The sequence below is a fragment of the Corvus kubaryi genome, unplaced genomic scaffold (assembly GCF_017639235.1).
Source record: "Corvus kubaryi isolate FWS band 111438036 unplaced genomic scaffold, C.kubaryi_AGA036_p1.0 37357, whole genome shotgun sequence".
Lineage (NCBI taxonomy): Eukaryota > Metazoa > Chordata > Aves > Passeriformes > Corvidae > Corvus > Corvus kubaryi.
The window spans coordinates 7,377,928-7,401,947 of NW_024581117.1; the positions used below are offsets into that span (position 1 = coordinate 7,377,928).

A 24,020-nucleotide genomic window follows, 5' to 3' on the forward strand; every position below is an offset into this window, starting at 1 on the left:
GGAGCGGGGAGCCGGGGCGGGGAGCGGGGAGCCGGGGCGGGGAGCGGGCAGCGCCGTGCGGGGCAGCGCCGTGCGGGCAGCCCAGCCGCGCTCCTGCCCTGTGCCCGGCCGGCCCGCCGGCGCCATGGAGGAGTTCCTGCAGCGCGCCCAGTCCAGGCTGGTGAGTCACGGCGGGGGCAGCGGGCGCGGGACTTCGGCCGACTTGCCGGTGACTGCAGCCATCGGCCTCGCCTCCGCAGCCCCGGGTGCGGCGGCCGCGGGTGCTCTCCGAAACTTCTCGGGGTAGTGCTGTCGTCCTCCCGGGCGGGCGGCGGGGAGAGGATGGGGCTGGTGACCTTCGCAGCGGCTGGGGCTGCGGCGTGTTTTAGGGATGCGTTTTCTTCTCACATCTTGCTGCTCTCTAGTAACTGCTGAGTAACCCTCTGCTTTAGGAACCCACGAGCCCGTATCTGACAGGCATTGTGGGGGGTGTCAGCATGCCGTTTTGGGATTATTGGCACATTTCTTGAGACTTTAAGATGCATCAAGTTGCATAGTTGAAGGGAGGGGGGGGAATGGTATGTGAAGTGGCTGAAGAAGTACTTCTTCTGTGGTCTGAATGACACTTGCAGTTGGGAATAAGTCTGGATTGGCAAGACATTAAATAACTGAGCAATATGCAAAGATTATCAAGGTTCAGCATCACAACTGTGTCTCGGTTGTCATAGGTAATTAATACTGTCTTAGGAATCACAGAGGTATATAGATCCTGTTCTCAAACGACTTGTTGGTAGGGCTATGCTGAAACCGCAGTGTATTTATTTTGTTTATAGTGACTGTCAGTCTACCCCAGACAGTGTGTGCTGTTTTCCCTGTTATGTGCAGTGCAAAAGTAGGATGTTTTTAAGACTGGGATGGTCTTAGGCCAACATGGCTAAGTTGTTTTCCATTTTTATTTTCTCTGCAAAACTCGGTTTTACTGACTTCTTACCTTTCATGTGTAGCCTACATGCCCACTAGCTATCCCTGCTCTAAGAAATGCGTTCAGTTATAGGAGTACTACAGGGTTTATCCCACGTCTGTTTGTTTTATCCTCTGTTTTTGGGTACTTGCTACTTGTAGGGCTTTACCAGTTTCATAGACCTGTTAAGACTGTCTGGAGAGGGAGCAATCATGAACCCAAGATGGTCTTTCTCCGATAGACATGGTTCTGTATCTAAAATGATTTGTAAAAGATGATTTATTATACTATCCCTTCTTGTCATGCATTATTGGAAATCAGAGAACTAAGTAATGTTTTAGAGGACTGGAGAAAGAGATGAGAGAATTAATCCCTTGGTGGCTTCCTTAATATTTAACTGTGTTGGCAGATATGAAGGGTAAATAAACATGAAGTGTGTCATTCTCGTCACATGCCAACTAAGTTGTTTCACAATGCATTTTTAGGAGATTTTAAAGTATTTCCCTTATGTTTTCACATAAGCACTCTTTTGGCCCTCTTAAAAGATACTGCACTGTGCAGTTACAAATCCTTAATACATTTTTCACATTAGCATTTCATATATTGCAGAATTTGAGATGGAGATGCTGGTGGTTTTGACAAACTTTTTGCTCAAGTACATCATAGGTAGTCTTACTTAATAGACATTAATTATGCAATGATAGTGCTTCCCATTAGTAAATGGCGAGCAGTAAAAACAATTTGTTTATCTGTAAAAGCAAATATTGCACTAATCTTTCTGAATAGCTGTTGATGATCAGAAAGGAGTTGTCTAGAAAACCAGAGTCTGAAGAGGCCCATTAAAAACGGAGAACAGATAATATTTTTTGTTTCAATTAGATGAAGCGGGGAGCAACTGAACAGCAACTGAACACACCACAAGAGCACATCCCTTTATATTCCTGTAATGTGGGTTTTCAAAAGAAATGCAGAATTCTCTTTGTACTTTCAGAATCATGGGAGGAAAAGGCATGTTTTGGAGGAGGTCTCCTCTCCAGGAGTGGTATAGTGGGGAGAGAGTGTCTTTCTGACTGATGTGTCCTTGTATGGGCATGTCAGCTGAGCATGGCTGGGGAAGAAGAGGCATCTGAGCACTGGAGTGTTCAGGTCAGAACAGATCTATGCATCTTATAGGTTGACTGCAATTTGCCAGTTTACTTTGTACTACAGTGGCCTGAAAAGGATAACTCGGAGAAATTCAAGATTTGCATTCTGCAACATGAAAGGCTGATGATGTGTTTTCCTTTTGGCTTCGTCAGGTTTTTTGTGGGGAATCTTTCTCAGCTGGTAGCCATAGGCTGAGTTGACGCCAAACAGTGAGCAGTCTTTGTTTTGGCACTGATGTAAGGTAAAGCTGTGCAGGGAAATGGGTGAATGACTAAGGGCAAAGGAGCTGCTGTGTGTTGTGCTGCTGCAGCCATATCTGTGGAAGATGGTAAAAGGCCTGGTGATGCCAATCTCACAGTGCTGGTATTTCACACCACAGATATTCCTGTTAGGTTAAACAGATTACCGTGCACTGACTACATGATTGCTACTTGGAATGAATAAAGGAAAATTTTCTCCAGAGGAACAATTGCTCCAGACTGTGCAGGGGAACCTGTTACTGGAAGTGCTTCGTCATTCATTTGGGTCTGGATCCAGCCACAACATTAATCAAGGCTGTTTATCCGCATGGAACAAATTATAGCCTCAGAGTATGCTGCACAAAGGACATGGCTGTTTTTTGTTTTCTAAGACTTTGTATTGTGTACCTTCATTGATTGTTAGAGAGGAAAATTCTCTGTGTATTATCTATTAATACTAAAGTCTCAACTAGACTATTCTTCCAAAGAACAATGAATTTTGCTTTTGTGGCTTGTCAACTGTAAAACATCCTCATTAATTTTCAGAATGAATCTTTAAAGTTGTTACGTATAATCTGTGTAAAACCAAGGAGGAAAAATTTTAGAAGGCAATATATGTCAGGATACAAGAAATCCTGTACTCATGTTTTGTCACATTTATGGTTCAGTTCTGCAGGTCTTTCTCCATGTTTTGTAAGTCTAGTACTAATGCGAGAATAGGTGAGACTAGATGAGACCAAAGGTCCTTCTAAACTGTTCTGTCTTGTCTAGTGGGGGATTATAAACAGTGGAATACACAGGCTGATGAGGTGCTGTAAACCTAGATCAAAATGTACAGCTGAACTAACATGTTAGCCACAGCTAGAACCATCTTCCATACATTTGGCTACGTCATGTGCTTGGGTTTTTTTATGCTTTGGCTTCAACAAAATCCCTGAGACAGTGAGTTTTACAGTTTTATCATGTGCTTTGTGTGAGGGGGACAATATCCCTCTTTGTTTGCTTTAAATTGCCTGACAATTTTAATGTGTGTTCCATGATTCTTCTACCTGAGTGAATATTTTTATTTCACTTTCTCTCTGGTCTTTAGTTAAGTGTTACCATATCCTCCTTGTCTTCTTTCAGACATTTCCAAGCTAAGGTTTTCTACTGCCCCTTCATGCAGGAGCATAATTCTATCACTCTGCCCTTACTCTGAAGATTTTATTTAACAGTTTGAAAGCTGTGGAGCCCAGAACCACCTGTCAGGTTTAAGTCATGACAGCATAAAATACTGACAGTAGTATAATGACTTCTCTTTTTTTTTCCATTTTCATAAGGGTTCTGCTATCCTACTTATTCTGTTTTACTGTCAGAAGGCATTTTTCTGATGCTTTCAGAGTATCATGTAAAATGCATGCACGATGTTTTTGCTGCTTAGTAATTTTAAAGTTCATCTTTAATTTTAAAGTTCATCTGACAGTGTACAGCACCTCAATACAGTTAAAAATGAAGATCGGTTGTTTTCTCACATTTTCCCTAGCCTGCACTTCTTGGCTCTCATTTCCAGTTACTGTTTTATTCCCTAGTCCCTCAGTGTCATGAGTCCGTTCTGCAGTTCCTGTAGCCAGTTAAAGATTTGACCCTCCTAAATAATCTGGTATTGTCTGAAGCTTTTTCCACTTCATTATTTGCCTGCCTGTCCTACTGGAAGTAATATTATTTATTATTTATGGATATGAGAAACAGTACATATCCCAGCACATATCTTTGTGGAGAATCCTTCATGGTTATTTTTTCTTCATTGAAAAGCTGACCATTTGTTCCTGTCCTTTTTTCCTTAACTTTTAATTCTGTAGTATGTCATGAAAGGATGACACCCCTTTTTTTTTTGGTGATTTTGTTTCTTTATTGGCCTCTAGGAAACTTTTCAGTAGTATTTTGGAAGATCCAGATACAAGCATTTACTTGCTTGTCCTCTGCATGCTTACTGAATTATTCAAGAACTTTAATGAACTTTAAACAATTTTGTACAGAAATGTCATACTTCACAAACACTGTCTTTTCCCCAGTATAGTATGTTATTAATCTCTCTGGATTAGACTCTTTCAGGTACAGGCAAGCTCCATCCAGTTGGAGAAGATTATGATGAGTGAATACATAATTTTGTATAATTTATTCAGGAAAACAAATCAAAAGTTTAAGGTTTCAGTGATGTAACTTCAAAATTATTATCAAAGTGATTATCAAGATGTTAAAGTCAATTAAATAGAGAACTAAACATTCAGAACTATTTCTTCAGTAATTCTCAGATGCGGAATACTGTGTACTGAAGAAGGTACTTAAATTAGGTATTTTTCAAGTAACCGTATGTGCTTCAGACTGTTGCAGTGATGTGGAATGACTGTGAGAAGTTAAATCAAGGGCATCTGTCAAGAAAGAAGCTGTAAGAATTTAAAAAAAAGAAAAATAGAATTGCCTCAGGGAGATGCTGAGACAAGGACTGGCAGAGAATGCTTTTTCCCTGGCTTTAGGACTGTGCCTAATGGAGAGCCTAATGCTTTGTATGCTGGCTTCAGGGAAGTCAGGGAACAGAATGAGCCCCAGAAAGGCTTAATGTGCTGATGGTACTGAGATAACCACATACTGCAGCAAACTGCTTTAAACTAGTAATTGAAAGATGGTCCTCCTCCTGCAGAGAATAGCAGATTAGCTGGGGAAATGATGTTTCTAAATGCTATGTCATCTTCAGCAGTTAACAGTATTTGGGAAAAAAAACCCCAAACCTTCTAAAAATTGAAGTTCTTTTAATCCCTTGCTGATACAAGAAAAGAGATCATGATGCTACACCAGTGTTACACCTGGCAGGGTAACACACTGGACAAACGGGGAATTACAACCCCAGCCAAGTGTGCCCAAAGAAATATTGGACTGTGTGGCTGGACATTTTCCAGACTGAGGGCCAGACCCTTGACCAGGGAGATGCCCTTGAGAACAGTAAAAAAGGCTTTTAAGGCACTGCTTTGATAGATATGAAAAATGAATGTTGTGCTTGTTTCTGAGGCAAAGAAGCTCAAAGAACAGTTAGTGATGATGGCATGACTTGAGTAGATTTATGTGACCGCAGTTTAAAAACAAGCTGAGTCACTTACATGTTTATTCATATTGCTTCTTATTTTCCTATCTGGAGTTTTCTTATCAATAGTAGGCAGTGGTTACTTTGAAAATAATATTTTATTGAGCTGGAATAAAGTTTTGGCTTTATGGGAAGTGAGAGACATTACAGCAGTGAAGCAGAAGTTCTTTTCCCAGAAACTGAACTTCTGCAAGCTGAGGAGTAAAAAAGCTTTCAAGCATTAATACAAAGAATCAAGTCTTACCCTCACATGTATCTTCTTTGCATTCATCCAGCAGCACACGAGGGACTTGACTCCACTTAGCAAGGCACTTACACTATGTAAGAATTAAAGAGTATGAGTAATGATATTGACTCCAGTTGGAAAACTCAGATTTAGAAGTTGTATATACACCTAAGAAGGTTGGAAAATGGGAGTATTACAGCTGATTAACCTTTTATTACTTAAATCTGTACAAGAAACATGACCAGACTCAGTGTTTATTAGTAATAAGGAAAAAAAGTATAAGCATTGCACCAACGTAATTCTCAGATAAATTTTTAAGCAAAGCATAGTTATGAGCAGTTACAATAATATGAAAGGGCTGGTTTTTGTCATCATGGTGTTGTTTCAAGTAGAATACTTCCTTATCTTATGGGTACCACATAACCAGAAATATTTCTTAACTGGGAAAAGAACTCAGGGAATCATAAAAAAATTGTTTAAAGAATTGATTTCCAAGGAGAAAAAATGAACTAAACATAAAACTTGATTAAATTACTGCTACACTGAGACATGAGAGCAGTCTGGATCTATGAGGTTGCTAGAAGCAATGCAAAGAAAGGAAGGAATCATTCATTCATGTACATAGGTATAAATATGAAATTGCAAAACAGTCAGCAGAGGCTTAGTAAAGAAAGTGTTTCCAGAAAATGAGGTCTCTTAGCAAGGAAAACAGTTTCCCAGAGGAGGGAGAGAAAGCTTCTGCATATAAGCAAACCAAAATAAAATATGAATTGGCTGAACATATGTAAAACTACTTTAAGAAGCAACCTGTAGTGGTAAGGAAAATATAATGGGTAATTTAATAGCCTTTTACAGTTCCACTAAAGTCTGACAGACTACAAACATGGCAGAAAATGAGAATTAAAAAGGCTTTTCCCCCATGGATTTTCATTGTTTGGGATGATAGAAATAGCATTTTAAAACAATAACCTACATACCTTGCTCTTCATCAGTCTCTGGTGCAGTGATAAGTGAAGCACATCATACGTGATTAGGCCAAATTCTATTCTGGTTAACTTTCGGGGTGTTGAATCAACTGCAGTTGTAGCTGACATACTTTATACTTTGTTCTACACACAAATTCTAAAGGCATTTCAGTGCAGTGCTGTAGGATATTTACTAGGGTATCACATAACTATTAAAGTGTGGTCATGATTCTGTTGTGCTAGATTGTATGCAAATACTTAACTAAAAAATGGGTTCAGTTCCTATCCTAAGGGTCTGTTGGGTGTATTGGAGGACGTAGATAAATCCAAAGAAGTAGTATGGTGGTAATAGTTGCTGTTATGTTTCCTAGCCTATTAGTTAGCATTTTAGCAAAGGGCAGTTTTGGGTAGGAGTTAAACCAGAAAGTTGATGAGGTTTGGAAACGTCTTTAAGCATAGGACAACATCAGAGAAAATGAAATGACCTGATTACTCTTTCTATTCCTCTGTTATAGACTGTCTGAAGATAAAACATAATTATTGAATAGGAAATGACAGATGAAGCAGAGAAGGATTTAAAAAGGTAGCAAGATGTAGTTGAGGCATTTTCTTGAATGTAGTGGAGCAAGGAGGGCAGGAAGAGAGAGATCTTTATGGGCAGAGCCAATATGGCAGAGTCAGAGCCCACAGGCTGGGAGGGGAAGACTTTCCACAGCGTGGTTGTGGAAGCTGCCAGCTTAAATCTGCTGAAGCCAAATAATGTTTATGTGATTAAACCATCAGGTAATGATAGCCAGAGTGTTAGCTCTGAGTTAGGTAGGAAAGATTAATGAGCTGAACAGGCCTGCAGAACTTCGCAGTAGGTAAGGTGTGTGTGTCTAAACTGAATATGATGCTAGGATTACAGGCTGGAGTTGTAGGTCGGATACTTTCTTTAGTCCCTTATATATGTGATGTATGTTACTCCCAGAGAGAGGCATAGTAAAAGGAGAGGGAGTAAAACCTCAGCTTTAACCATGCTCAGTTGGACTGCATGATTGTGTTTATGCTGGGAAGATGTGGAATAGGTGTGGGATTTTAGTTTGAAAAGGGCAGGACTGGAGCAGCACAGAAGTCCTCTTTGCCAACCTGGAGTCCTGATGGAGATCAGGCTTAGGATTTAAATGACTTGGTAACACTCCTGTTACATTCTTTTTCTGCAAAGAAGGGAGTCTGCTCCCAATAACAGATAAACAGGTCCTTAACAACAGGTATTGTATCATTTGTTCTAATGAAATCCAAATAGATTGTGGCACAGTAAGGACAGAGGATGGACAGTGAAAAGATTAAGAACATTTCAGAAAATGATGACGTCTGGAGGACGTCAGATGGTCTTCCTTCCTTGTTTACTTAATCATTTGACAGTAACTGAATAATGTGTAATAGACCTAATAGACCTAATGCACTGGCCCAGTTCCATCTTGCACAGTCATAACCTGCTTCTGTACATTTCCTCCTAGCCGCAATTTATTAATTTTAAGCCTCCTTATAACAAATTCTGTCTAAAGCACAGTGAGATTTTGCAGTGTACCTGAAATTATTTACCTGTTTTGTACTACTTAGGAAATTTGATCTTGCTGTATTTTGACAGCAATAACTGTGTTCATGTCTGCTTTTAATCAGCACAGTTTTGGTTTTTGATTTAGTCTTTTGTGTGGAAGTGGCCCTGTATGCAGTCCCTGATGCTAACTAACCATGCTAACTAACATCATGCTGTAGTGACCTCTTCCCTAATGGTTAATCTCATTATGGTACATTGTGATACATAGCATAAATATTATCATTCTCCATAAATAATTCCTTGCACTTTTATTGTACTGATTAAAAAATCCTGATCAAGGAGGAGCTGGTAGGGAAGAAGAAAACTCTAGATTGTTTTTTAGCTACTATCATGCTCTTATGAATCCTGGAAATACGTGGAGACTTAGAATCTGGAGTGCTACCGAGACAGGCATATTCTACTTGGTGAACATTGTATGCTGTTCTGGAGGCAGTGGGATAGGTGGAAAGAGGAGAACTTCCCTTTGATGAGAAGTGGAATTGCTCTGTTTGGAATATATTTGACTTTTTTTGAAGCAGTGATAAATGGTAAACTTTTAAACACTTGCAGGGACAGTCCTAAATATAGACAGTTGGCAAATAATCAATTGACTCATTCAGCAGCCTTTCTTTGACTTAGAAAAGGTTTTAACATTCAGTCAAAGTCATTTGCAGGCCTGGCAGTGTTACAGCTGAGTCAGATGGAGTACAGTGATGATTTAACCTGCTGGAAGAATAAACTACTATTTTTTGACAATGCCTGGATGCAGTCTGCACAAGTTTCATATATGTTTACTTAGTTTTCTTACAGATAAATCTTTTTGATTTACCCTTAGCAGTCACATTACTTAGAAGAACAAGTGGCTTTTTGTGATGTACCTGAGTATTGTATCTGCAAGAGGGTGTTTAGGTCTATATGAAATCTTGGAAAGGTTAGTCTGCTGGGTTCCTGCATGTCTTTTATACGTGTTTGAAGTGAATAGCCTTGTAATGTTAAAAGACCAGATATGATTTAAACCTCCTGTTTCATTTCCAGTCTCCTCATGGTTTTGTATTTGATTCTGTGCTTCTTTGATTTTTAAAATTTTTTTAAATTTAACTAACATAAAAATGGCAATTACCCATTCAATTGAAATAACTGTAGTGCAGAAAACAAATGAAATTTCCCCTTTTTGCAAAGACAGACTTGGCCTTTTTCGATTTAGTTGAAATAGTAGGTGTGGTAATTTTTTGACTAGCGAAAATATTGTAATTCAAGTTCACCTGAATTACAGACTTTTTTTTAAAATTCAAGATTAATTACTCATTCAATCTGTGAGGGGTTTGTAGACTGAGAGGTATCACTAGGGCATGGTCTGTGGTAAAGGATTATATATTTCTTCTCTACCACCCTAGAGGAAATCTGTGCATTTGTCTCTTTGTGACAGGATGGGGCTGTAGAGGCTAATGATGGATAAGCTGCGCAGCTGTGGCAACCAGCTTTAAAATTTTGCAACTTGGCTACTTTTTTACACAAAATTTGTTTTGTATATCAAAGGAAGAGGTATGGGATGGTTTTGTACAATTCTTTGCTTTCTGCATGTCCTAAAAGGCAAATTGCATAAACTTACATAAAGGCAGTTCCATGCTATGGTGAGGGATGCCTTCCCTTCCTTGAAAATTTGACGTACACTAGAACTTCAGCACTGATGGTCCTAGAACAAGAATAAAAAAGGTTTCATAGATTGAAATGGTATAACTATGCATTAAAGCCTTCATTCCAGGGGTAAGAGAGTGGTGTAGACTGAAATTCTAGTCTTTGATTTCCAGAGACACTGGCTCATACCTTGTTTTAGATCACATGTGAAAATGAATTAAATAATGTAATGTTAGCTATTTGTTCACATTTTAAAGATCATTGCACAGTTTTTAACTGTCACCTTTTGTGCAGTGAAAGAGGGATTTCTGAGGCTGGGTCAGAGATATTTTGCCTGATCTGTTTTGCAAAGTTTGTGCAATAGTTGTGGTATGGTATGAGCCTGTCTCAATACCAAGGTGTTGAGCCTTCATTTAAAAAAAGAATGAAAGCAGTCATCAACTTTCCCCCCCTCACCCCCCACCCCCCTGATAATTGAATCAGTTATAATCTCATGGTCTGAAAAGTTCATCTATTTACATATTCTAAGTAAAACAAAAGTTCCAGTTGATAAAGAAAAAAACTGATCTAAAGAAATATATTTATTTAAATTTAGGTAAGTATGAAGACTATGAACTCTGCTTGACTGAAAATGCTGAGATCTTGTTTATATCTATGCTGGGTAAAACAGAAGAGAGTGGCCCCAGTATGCAAAAATGGAACACTAAATATAAAAATGCTCTCTTTTAATGCAGACAGCATTGAGCAGGCAGACTTACCTTCTTGTGTCCTTTTCTCCTCAACTTTGTAGTTTCCAAAGAGGGTGAAGTAATGAGATACTTATATTTTTATTTTATTTTTTCTCTCTGCTCTGTTTTTTTCTCTTCTCGTTCTTCTTTCCAGCAAGTACAATACTCAGCAGGCAGACTGTGATACTGCCATGTGGCATTTAAGAGTAGAGGGGTGTACCGTGTGTGTGAAACTAGTATAGACTCAGTAACATTCAGCAGTTCCAGAACATTGCAGCGTAAGTATTCTCTGGTTCTTCATTAGTGCTGGTGATACTGTAGTTTGTCTTTTCCTTCTGTGCCAACGAATGAGGTACAGATATGTTCTTTCATACATCTTGTGTTTTAGGATAAATTCGCCTTTTGGGAAGTGATTGTTTCTGAACTGCCACTTTCACTTCCACCATACAACATGCTGTCTTTTCTAAAGAAAACAGATTATCTTGTCTGCTTCTGCATTTTGCTGCACTGGAAAATAAGCAAAGATGCTAAACGAGATGTGAAATGACATTCTACATCTTTCTGGTTCTGCTTGCTTGCATGTGTCCTCCGTTGTTAACTGAGTGCTTAATTATTTACCTTTTAAACTAGTTAGAATTTGTTTGTTGTCGCATATTTCAGATTTTCAGACCCCAAATCAGTGCCACGTTATGATGTTGTGGCAAAAGCAACTTAGTTAGTTGCCGTATTAAGTAGTGATTAGAATTTAGTTGCTTTTCTTCCAACCAGATAATAATTACTGATACTGAATTAACAGCAGTTTGTAGGAGCAGAATTTACTTTTGGCTTCCATAAATCAGAAGGGGTTATCCATCTATATTTCGTATAATTGTTGGAACCACAGTACAATATCAGAAACTGCAGCTGGTATAGTAGTCTGACATGTTCTGTCCAATTTGAAAACTCAGAGGATGATTGAATTCCAGGCATTATAAAGTGTGAGCATCTGCTTCAGATGCATGAACATCTCCATTACAGATCTCTTGCATTGTGAGAATGCGGGACTCACTTTAAAGTACAGGTTTGGATTTTAAGGTTTCCCAAGTGACTATGTAGATTCTTTAGGAAGAGATTGTATGTGTTAGCAAAAGGAAAAGGGAAAGGAACTGCAAACACTGAGTGTAGTTGTCTGACCTGGCATCTCAGCCTCAGCACTTTTCACTTAGTCCGTACTACTAAATTACCACTTCTGTGTAGTTGATTTGTTTATACACTCACATTCTCTGTCACTTGCACACACAGAGAGAAACACAAACCCTAGGAAGTCTGTTTCTCGAAATTATTGAGATAGGCAAGAAAATTCCTGATGTGATGGGAGTAGAGACCTTATTGAATAAGACTGGTCCAGTTGGAATCTTTTGTAAGTATTAGAAACACTGACCTCTTAGGTAAATTTCCACCTCTAAAGGAGGAAACTAGGCTTTCCTTATGCCCATATCGCAAGCTATAGCTTTTGCCTTTCTGAGAAACACGGTTAAAGAAATAAAGTACTGTTAATGCTCTATTTTCACTTTGATGTGAAGGAAAAATTTGAGGGCAAGACTTCCAAGGAATATCTGAGGTCACTTGGTTTGCTCAGCTTGAGGGAAGAGAAGGCTGAGGTGAGACCCCGACAGGGTGGTGGCGGGGGAACTGCTGATCTCTCCTTGTGAGCAGTGATAGATCATAAGAAAATGGAAAGACCCTGTGTCAGGGGAAGTTCAGGCAGGACATTAGAAAAGATTCTTTGCTGAGAGAGAGGGGGTGGTCAGTCACTGGAACAGGCTTCTCAGGGAAGTGTTCACAGTGTCAAAGCCTCTCAGAATTCAAGGAGAGTCTGGGTGATGATCTTAGTCATCTGGTTTGGTGTTGAGTAGTCCTGCAAGAATCAGGGAGTTTGACTTGATGGTCCCATGAATACCTTCCAGCTTGCAATATTCAAGGATTTTATGATCCTGTGAAATATGAAGAGCTTTTAATTCTTCCTTTAAAACAAAAAGAAGTATGGTAAACAATTTTTTTCAAGCTTTTCTACAAAATCTAAAATAGGTCTGTTTGTGGCCATAATTTGATATACTCTTGCATGTGTTTCCAAGCCTGGATATTAATAAGTGTGTAATGAACAGATACATTCAGAGCATCACAGATTCTTTAGAAAGCATTTCAAGTCTCAACTGGCTTGTCATTTTTAACAGGAAGGACAGGATAAGCTCCATCCCTCAGAGATCCCAGCAGAATACATAGCTGCAATAGACAGAACAGGTGACTGGGAGTCATTCAGACTGTACACAGTTATAACTGAAAGGCTATTTATCTTCACATTAAAAAGATGTAGCCCTCACAATAGTCTGTTGATCTGTGACAGTCCAGAGAAGCTCAGAAGTGGCCTGCTTCCCAATTCAGATACACCTTTTTTCTTTTTTTTTCGGAAGAGTAACCCTCCACAGCATTTGTTTTGAGGACTCCTTTACACACTGCTGAATGTTTAGAAAGTAACTCATTTTTGTGATAGTTTGTTGTGAATCAGTTTGGTATGTGGTAGGAGAGCATGTTATCTGCACTGAGAGTTAGAAACCACTTCTGTAATAAAAATAAACAGAAGTCTGTAGAAATAGGTAGCAGACAGGGCAAGGGAATTTTCTTGCCATTTCTGCGTCTTTACAGAAGTACTTGGGTACTTGCAAGCCCCATTCTATCCCTATTCGTTAACACCAAGTACTATTTTGAACAAGGGCATGATGTGACACATTTAAGTTACGAATAGATTGCTGGAGATTCTGGAACCTTATTTGGCATGATTGCTGAGTAAGACAGGGTCCAGGCCAGGGACTGAGTATGATACACTTACACAAAAAAATCCCCCAACAAACAAAAAACAACCAACCAAAGAAACCTCCAACCACAACAAAAAACTCCAGCAGAAATATCCCTATACACTTTTCCTCCCGCAAAACAAACCTCCATACCAACTAATAGATCTAAACCTACCAAAAGACAAAAGTGAAAGTAGAATGGTCGTATTTATTAAAAGCAGAAGTGTCCTATTTAATTTCTGTTAAAAGTCTAAATAAACTCGCAAACTTAACTTGAATCATGGAAACTTATTTTCTCTACATTTACATTCTTTGTCTGCAATTTTTGGTTACTTTTGTTACAGAGTGTCCCAACTTTCCATAATTGCAAATGTTTCTGAGGGCATTTAATTAAAATGAATCAACATGCATAAAGTTTAAAATAGCTCAGACCCACTGAGCTTTAGTAGCTAGGTCTTTTTCCTGGTTAGCTCTTACACAAACACCTGCATAAATTAGATCGTTGTACTGGGAGGCCAAAGAACAGTGTAAATCAAGGGAATCAAATGTCAGTTGAAAATAGGGTGTTTCCAGTCACACAGAGAGGAGTTTTCCTCTCTCTCTCATCTTTGGTGCCCATATCTTCCCCTGCTGAGTAATCCGTGGAAAAAAGATTTTTCTATTGTTTCTGAAGAAAGTCATGCTGAACCACAATGTTATTTCTATTTTTGACAGGGTGGCCTTTCGTGCAGCACCTAATACTTTTTCCCCTTTCCCTTTTTCCCCTTTCCCTTTTTCCCCTTTCCCTTTTTCCCCTTTCCCTTTTTCCCCTTTCCCTTTTTCCCCTTTCCCTTTTTCCCCTTTCCCTTTTTCCCTTTCAGATGTTTATACTGAGACTCCATTAGTTTAATTTTTGGGTACTGTCACTCTCTTAGTATCACTTAGCCAAGATGGATGAAGGAATTACTTAGCAGTGGTATCTGTCTTCTGTGTCCTACTATTTTCAAAGTATTCATATCTATTCAATACTCTTCATACTATTCCTGAAGTATTCATATATCCAAAGGCATCCAAAACTGATGGCAGTTTTTTTCTGAGGTGTTATATATTATTAAATATTCTTGTAATTTTGTAAATTAATTAATTAAATATTTTCTCCTGCATTCTCTGGAATGTTGTTTTTTATGCTGAAGCGTTAAAAACCCAACATTTTATGCTGCAAAGAGAATTCCCTTATGAGGAGCAGTTAGGTGTAGATTTCATTTAACCGTGTTACGAACTTTCCTTGTGCTGTGCATTTTTAAATGGCATTTTGAGTTTCATCTTATTGTTAAGTACAGCTATAGTTTTGTATCACATTGACTTCACAGACTAACTGTCAGCGGAGTAAGAACTGCAGATTTTCTCGCTAATGTTATGTTAAGAATATTAGACAGCCCAAACGCTTCACAGTATACCCTTCATAACAAAACAGGTAATTTAAGTAATGTTTTTGTTAAAACATGGCTATATGTTGATATTTGTATATCTTACAGGCTTGTTTTAAGGAAAAAATTAAATACAATTTAAACTTCTAATTTTGATGCTAATCGTGATACTAACTACTATAATTGTTAACATATTGGTTCCCCAAATTAATGGACATCATTACAAGGTATTTGTAAGGCTGGGCTTTAAATCACAGGAGTGCAAAATTTATTTGATTTCAGCAAGTGTGGCTCTCCTCAGACAGGCATAGCAATCTATTTTTATTTTTATAAGTAGATCTCATTCTCAATATTTGCTTCTCATACATTGCTGTAATAGATGTCTCAAATCATAAATCCTCTGTAGGTTCCTATAAATTTAAACAGCTTACTAATATCTTGTAGTAGAGTATCTCATATATCTTTTAAGTCAGTATGTCTGTTTTAATGACATGACATGCTTTTTTTATTCTGGAGTGGTAATATATATGTTGGTGCTTATATGTATGTACTTCCTCTACAGCTAGGGATTAAATGTTCAAATATGACTGCATATAATTATATTGCCATTATACCATGTCCTCTTTGGCCGATGCTAACAAAAATTATTGTTCTACTTAGCTGGTAAAAGAAATGAAAGAATTATGGTTTGTTTATTTTTCATAGACTTTCCTAATTCCGTTAATGCTGAACAAATAGCCTTTCAACAGCAGTACAAGGCTAGTATATGCTTCCCATATAAGGGAAAGAAAGCTACACGTAGTTACTCCATTTGTTCTTTCAGTGCAAAATACGTATGTTATGCAAAATACTGTGTAATGGTCCTCTGATCTGCTGAGATGTATGCAATTAACTAAGCAGGAATAATAAGCTAAAAGAATATCAGACTGGGAGCAGAGAGTGACCTTACACTGCAAAGCTGTGAAATCATCTCCAGTTTCTAATGTTACCACTGTTCCTCTTCTGACAAGTGTTTATCTGGATGCTTGTCAGTATTTCCAAGGGCAGTGAATCCCTTTAACACCTTAAACACCTTGAGGATACAGAGAAATTTTAGTTAATGCTTTGTAGCATTCTTATAACTAAAAATACAGGAATTGTCTTATTGGCACAAAATGCATGTCTGTGAGTTGGAGTAAGTTGTGTTGCTCATCAGTGAGGTGAGGTCGAATTACAGTTCTAGATGCCCTACCAGTGTCCTCAGAGTTTACCAGTAGGAAAATCTAGGCCTGGATGCTGTGAGCATATTTTGGCTTGTATATGTCCCTTTTATGGACATAAGGGTTTTTTTTGTTTTTGTTTGTGAGTTTTTGGAGAGGGGGGTTGTGGGGTTTTTTTGGTGTGATTTTTGTTTTGTTTTGTTTTTTGTTTGCTTATTTGTAGTTTTTTTGTTCGGGTATTTTTTGTTTTGTGTTGGCTTTTTGTTTGTGTTTTTTTGTACTTTTATGCTTTTTTTTTTTTTCCTTTTTTTTTTTTGTTGGTTGAGGATTTTTTCCCCCGCACTCCCAGAGACGTGAGACCTAGGAAGGATGTTGTACCTTGGATTTTTTTACATTCAGAATCAGAGTTTAAGCAAGTTTTGAGCTCTGTGTTTTAGTGGAAGTAAGGTAAGCCTGAGAAAAAGATTGTTCTTTGCTAGCATACTTACTTCTCCTTACCTTTGGACCGTTTCTTCTTAACCACAGTAGGCACAGAAATCCATGGAGATTGCTTTTCCCAACAGTATGCTCTTCAGTTTGAAACCAAGACCTGGACTGTTAAAGAGAATCTAGCAAGCCCCTCTGTGAGGGAGGGCACAGATATCACTGTTTTTCATAGATGAAAAATACATGAAAGTGTCTTCAGTACAAAACTAGGAGATACTGAAAGGTAAAAGTTGAACTATTCATGTAATTTATTTTGCTTGTTTTAACCATATTTTTCCATTTTCTTTTTAAAATATTTCTTGTCTTTTGAATTAGCTAGGGCAGCAGATTTGCCAGGGATGATGAATTACCCATTTTGGTGTTAAGTAAGAGGATTCAGCAAAAATCATTGAGGATGATGTCTTAATCAGTCATTAATGTCTCTTCATATGTGAATTTGTCAATTTATATCTCCTGTTTCCTTCTCTGTAATAAAATCTGAAATAATACATTGTGAAAACCTTAATCAAAATTAATGAAACTGAGCCAAATCTTAAATTTAAAAAACCCCTTATAGTTGTGTTTGTTGCTGTTATATTATGTTAGTGCTTACCAAATTTTGTTAACTGAAATAATGTGATACCCTTAAAAAATAGTTTTAAAGCTTTATAACACAAACAGTGCTTTAGTTTACTTTGTAATTACACTTTAAATGGTTGTGTGTAATATTTTCCATACTTTTAAAGCAGAAGTTGATATGCTTACCATAAAGCTAATTTCTTAAACTGTATACTCTCTAGTTCTGTGGTTCAACACTCTATAACATACCTTTTAGGAGATGAAATTGAACTACTGCGGTAGATAAGAGTTTGTACAATCAATATCCTACTTACCATTAATGTAGTTTTCCCTCCATTCAAAGTGGGGATTTTTTGTAGTTAGTGACAATTGTCACTAACTATAATTCTATATGGGGAAGATCTGTTTATTGTATTGAGGTTCTTGACAGATCTTGTCTGTGCTGGAACATTACTTGATGACTGCAGAATTAACTTAATTCCTTTTTTTTTTCCCCTCTGTACCACTTGTTCTAGTACATTAAATTAAAAACATGGCTCAGTTACACATATATTCTATGTCGAGACAAAGTAATGTGAAATGGAGATGTGTTTCAGAGGGAAAATAATCATCATCATAAATATTGTTTGCAGTATCATCATCTGTATGCCAGTTCAAGGTGTCATTGGCACAATACAAGAGTAATAAGACAGGAGTCTTACCCAAATATGTAACCTCAAGGTTCTTAATCTTTTTGGTCATCTTTTTAATGGGCACTGTGGTGCCTTGTGGGACCTTATCTACTGCAGTGCTGAACTCTTAAGTGGAAGAAGGAATGGGAAATGCAAGTTTGAGCATATTTCCTCCTATAGATCTTTCCCAAATTTCCTTGGCAATGAGGTAACCATGATTCTGCCTCCTGATAACTTTTTGCTTTAAAGTGATTGTTATTTCTTCCAGTTCTTTTATTATTTTTACATTGTCAATTGTGCTAGACAAGTACAAGGATTAGATTCACTATTTTCCCTGATGCACAAAATTTTAACAGAAAAACTTATAAGTCCCTGCTTAAACTTATTTTTCCCTGAAAAATCCTATATGCTTAGCAGTATTTTAAATGTTTTTCCTGAAACCCAAACATTCTATTTCAGTTTCCTACCTTTTTCTCATTGATGTTAAAAGAGGAAGTTTTTCAGTAAATTAGGACTAGTGTTGCATTACTTCAAATAGGAATATTTGTGGATTTATTTTTTTTTTTCCTGCTCAGGAGGGTATTTTACCTGTTTTATCTAATTAGAAGGAAAACTAACATCAGCACAGCAAAAACTAATGTTTTAGATTACTATTGTATATTGCCTTTCAGCATACTTTAATTAAAGTGACATTTGTTTGTCCTATAATATCACCATTCCCTAATCGATGTACTGAGCAAGCACCATGGTGACAAGATAAGTTGCTTTGTTTTGTTCCATATGTCTGTGTTCCAAATTTTCCATAGTTTTAATTGGTTCCCTGCAGAATAACATTTACAAGCATATGGTATGGAAAATGCTGACTGCATTTGTATCATATATTTTAGTATATTGGTGGCACTAGATCAGTAAGCCTTTAAATGTGATTATGAGGTTATTTAATGCAGTCAATAGTGTGCTTAAAACACAGCAAAAATCTGCAGTGAGCCAAATGGTATCAAGGAAATATGTTTAAATCTTTTCTTAATGCTTTAGGGATAGATGGGGAAGTCTGATTCAGACGAGGTTTTGGGTAATGTTTATGCTGAAACAAACTTTGTCGCCTGAAACCAATTCCGAAAGCTCTGTGGAGGCTACTTGCCATCACAAGAGGAACGTCCGTCAGAACTGCAGAGGCAATACATCTAGGCTTATTGACGTCCAGGATTATTGAAGAAATACACTGGTATTAGCTGATGAAATGGAATGCAGGCTCCACCCCTAAATCTCACACGTGTGGCTTTGAAGACATCAGTGGCACATTTTTGCATGATTCTGCTCTGGAAAAAGATGGCCGGTGCAAAAGGAACGGAGGATGAGTGACTAAGAAGACCTCAGTCACCTCAGCGCATGTGGAGGTCTTAGTTCAATAGTATTGACATAGGTTATGCCTCTTTGGTTATGCTGAAGGAGAGGTGTGTCATGGTAGAGAACATCTGAACTGAATTTTTTGCTAAGGCAAATTGACCAAAGTAGTTTCAGACTGCTCCAAGAAGTACTCAGTGGGTCACTGTATTAATGATCTCTTTGGATTTCATGAGCAGTCTGGATACCCGGACACAGCCCAAATAATCAGAGAAAGAGGATCACTTCATACATGGATATTTCTGATGTATGTATTACATCTTTGCATATGTGTCCAAGAGGTAACATATTGTCTCTGTCCCTAGCCTGAACCCCGATGTACTTACCAAGTAAACTATGTCTAAATTTCTATTGCTGTAGTGTCATCTATGTGAAAATAAGTATTGTTGCAGTGGGGATCCTGCAACACGCATATATCAAACCAGGAGTCCCGTGGAAAGGAAATATATACGGACAGACAGATTCTTGCTAGCTGTTTCAGAGATGTTTATTTCTCCAGCTGCATGGCCGGGGCTCTGCCCAGGAACTGTTCCAGTCACGGGACCAAGGGTCCTTCTGCCCGCGCAGGGAACACAAACCAACCAATGGGAACGAGGCTGAGCAGGGGCAGGGAAACCCCGTGTCTGTGCCCTCAGGGCCCCTCTCCCAGGGCTACACGGCAGGGGAGGGACCCCAACAAGTATTAGGTATTAAAGCAAGATAATTTTATTAGTGAGTAGCCCTACACTGAAATCACATGCATGTTAAAAGTAATGCAGGAATGTCATTATGCATTTTCTCTTTCTCATTTGCAATATGTCTATAGCTCTGACATGAGTATTATAGTGGGGACAATTCAGAGATCTAAATACTATGGACATAACTAATTACTGTATGAGTAGAAAGACCGTATTCTCATAATGAAGCATATGTTTCTATTCTCATAACATTACAAATAAAAAAAACCAGATTTTTTTTAAAGCCAGGTTTTATTCTGAGTGCACTGTCATTTTACTAACAAGCACAGTATTACAATTTTTATTCTGTGCTCAGCTTATACATCAAATCAGCCAAATATCTATCATTCAGGAGGACAACAGGAGTAAATCATATTACAACAATACAATTCCCTCATGGAAAAAGAAGCTGCCAATGATAATAAAGGAGTTTTTGTGGAATGGTGTATGGAGAGGCAGAGCAGAGCACTACTGGCTGCTACAAAGGAGTAGGTTTCTGATTTTCAGTGTGGAATAAGAAAGAGCAACTTGAAATAATCCTGAAGTTAAAAAACCAAAACAAAACAAAAGTGAAAACAAAAACTGGCATCTTTTCGGCATCATTCTCACCAGAGAATGGGTAAAAAACCAAAGACATTTTAGAATTATAGTATGATAATAAGCTGTTGAACAAGAAAGGTAAAAGTTGATGTGACTTTTGCCTGATCATCTCTTTGAGGTATGATTTTCTTGCTCACTAATGATATTTCCACTGGGTTGTTGGCTTACTTCAGGCTATGGTTTCATTTTCAGCTTGGTGCCCATCACCTAAGGGTTACACTGACTTAAGAAACATGAAACTTAAATCCAAAGGCCTCTGTAACGTGCAGTGTTCAAGTGCCTTCTGACTCTTGGTCAATTTATTCTCGATTGCAAAGTTGCTTTCTTCATTTTAAAGAAGCAGCTAAACTTCTTAAACTCCAAGGTCAGATGTTGAGTCTGTGAGAGACAGGTAAATTAACTGCATTATTTGAGTTGCATTCCCTTACCTTCACCAAAACAAACCCACCTGTTTTTATCCAGTACACTTTCTCTTTGCTCTGTATAATTTATTCAGCCTCTGCGGTGTATGACGTACGGGTTTATTGCCGCCAGTCGCCTCCTGATGCACCACAGAGCTGATACAATTAATATGACAGGGGCACTCTGCTCCTCTGGCAAATACACTCCTTACTTTTAAGTCATTTGTGTCTAGTATCTCAAAGAACAGTTTGGTCCTATAATAAGCCAAACAGCTCTTAAAGCAGATGAATACAATCAAGCCCTGTAAACTAGATTGGCATCCCAGTCTCACTTCTGCATGTTAAGTGGCAAGTGGGGAGGAGGAGAGAAGAGGAATTACATAGCTCGAGGTGGAAATTCGAAGATTTAGACATTTTAGACACTAAAGATGACCTGGAATAGGAATATAACTTGTTCTTTTGGAAAGTTGAATTTCTGTATGCTGTATATTCAGTTATTAGGTGAGAGCACTAATCCTGTGCAAGACAGGTTAATTTGAACAACAAATGAGTTAATGCTGCACAAGTGAAAGAGAGAGACTTTAATTTTTATTTTAATAACTTCTATCATAGAGAATCCTATTGACAGACTGTTGAAGTACTGCTGAGTCAAGCTTAAATAATCATTGGGCTGGGAACATTTTCCTTTTTCAGCCATAGTAGACCATATCCTGTTTTGTCTTTGCAGGAAGAGTAATGTGATACTGTTACTGAGCCTAAGGCCATTAAAATAAGTATTTGCTTTATCATTTTGTTTATCTTACATAATACAAATTTAGGTTTCTTTAATTCTCTAAGAGGAAGCATATTTAATGTCTGTCTGACTTAATGCACTTTTTACCTTGATATAGCAGCAAAGATGGGATCCAAACACATGGTGTCAAAGTCAGACTTCCAAAACGTATGTGAATGTGGGCATATATATGTACCCCATGCACGATTCAGTTTGAAAGCCACTTACTGTTGAGTATTTGGAATGCATGCACTCCATGATCAAGTGGAAATGCTGTCTCAAATGTTGATTCGGCAAAAATTTGGAGAAGCAGGAGAGTGTGAACATGTAAAGCTTATAAAACATGGTGAAAAATCAATGCCAAACCAATTGATGGAATAAATCTAATTTTAAAAGGAGCTAACAAGATTTTGATTGATGTTCTCAATTCTGTAGTGCTTCTTTTTTATATTTAAATGGAATTTATGCATTATTTGATTACTCCAGCTATTCTTTTTCAAATGAAAACTTGATGTAGAGATCAGTGTTCATTTCTGGATTTTTGCAATGTGAATAAATGTGTGTAATAAGCTAGAGAGAAGGTATTTCAAAAACAGGCAGAGCAGACTTGCCTACAGTTACAGGCTATAACATTAGCTAAAAGTGAAAAGAGAGTAAATGTTTGCTGTTCCTAAGAATTATTTCTTGAACAGTGTTAAGTTTGTCTGCCTGCAGAATTCCAAATCAGAGCCTGTTGGTAATGCAGAAATACTGAACTGCATTCTCATCAGCAATAGCTGACCGTGCCATTTTTTGATTAGAAGTGGCTGGAAAAGAGAGTTCCTGTCCTGTGGAAATTCCAGGAACAATCTAAAGATAAGACTTCTTGCCTGGCTGGCTTGTCAGATAGTTAACCTGCCTCATTTCCATTATTAATTTTGAAGGAACTTCATCATTCTGTGGAATGTTGTGAATTTGGGAAGCAACATTTTAAAATAAAACCCCTTCTATCAAGAGCTTGAGTCTTACATATAGCTTCTAAAATACTAATTTCAGAAGAGCAGACATAATCATAAGGCTGTTTTCAACCTGCTGTGCAAAGTGCACTCACCATCAGAGTGCGAGTACGATTGGATAAATTACGGGTACAAGCTCTATATGTATGACAACTAAGGTGTGAAGACCTTCTCCTAGCCTTTGTTATAGACTAGTCATAGCTTTTTCTTATCATATCTTATTCAAGGAAAAGTATCAGGTAACATTTTATGCCTATCTAGCCATTTCTGAGGACAGTGTTGAGTTTTTGATCCTTCCACTTTTGTTTGTGTTATTTGTAGGGCCTTGTCTCCCACACAAAATCAGATGGTGTGGAATTAGAAAATCCTCCTTTTGTTTTATATTTGTTCTGCTAACGGTATTGATCTTTGCTGTAAAGGGGTTTTTTTTTCAGATTTGTAAGTAGAGCAAAACTATACAACAGATATTCAATAGGTAATGATTAAAGTATGTCACACTTAAAATTTTTGCAATTACACCTGTGTTCCTTAGGGAAGAATCATTATGTAACCAGGTATTTGACAGCTAGTACTTTAGATTACTATGTGTCATTTACTGTACATGATAAATGGGATACTATAGGGGCAGAGAAATACTATAATTTTTTTTTAATGTCCTCAAAAATGGGAGAAAACAGGGATTATCTCTTATATCTGTTTTTAGAATAAGAGAATATCTGTTTTTTTCCAGGCCAGTATAAAGATTTCTTGTGAAAAAACTTACTAAGTATTTAAGTAACTTGAACTTTGCATGAAATATCAAATTGACTTTGCTTTGGCTTAAAGCCATTTCTTTGACAACAGAGATGTATAATCATGTTACAAGCCTTCAGGCCACTGGAAGCATAATACTGTCTGATACTATAAGGCAGATGCAAGTTGCACTCCAAAATGACTACTCAATTCTACCTCTGGTTTGGAGGTAGAATTCCACACCTACTAAGTAGGTACAAAAATCCTCTCTCGTGTGATTTGATGACTTTAAATATTGAATGACAGATTTTTTATTATCTTGGCCTTTATTTGGAATAGTTAGGATTTTCTCCTGTGCACCTCTGGGGAAGCTGTGTCTGTGAAGCTTGTACCCCCTGGCTGGTGCTTCAGCCACAAGGCTGGAAAAGCTTTCAGTGTTGTATCTGACACTGTATATTGCTATGTGATTCCTTAGCTTCTTCCTTTTTAATATGCTTCTGTTGAGCCATGTTGCTTCTTCAAAGAATTGCTGTGCTTGACAAGTGCTGTCCCATTCCATGCAGTAAAATACAGTGATTTCATTACAGTTTAAGGACAGAACTAGTGATATTTGAGGCAAAAAGGAAGCAGTGGCTCAGAAAGCAAGGCTGTGTGTGGCTACTGGGTGTGCATTTGT

At 37.8% G+C, this 24,020-nt stretch overlaps 1 protein-coding gene across 14 annotated transcripts in view; it reads left to right on the top strand.

Annotated features, from left to right (window-relative positions):
* The first annotated feature begins 43 nt into the window (after positions 1–43).
* Positions 44–24,020, top strand: part of PRUNE2 (prune homolog 2 with BCH domain) — a 138,120-nt gene continuing 114,143 nt past the window's right edge. For all 14 annotated transcript variants that reach the window (XM_042033145.1, XM_042033149.1, XM_042033147.1 and 11 more), the window contains exon 1: positions 44–160. In XM_042033145.1, coding sequence (XP_041889079.1) covers positions 125–160 — 36 coding nt within the window. In that variant the 5' untranslated portion in view covers positions 44–124. The remainder of the gene's footprint in view (positions 161–24,020) is intronic.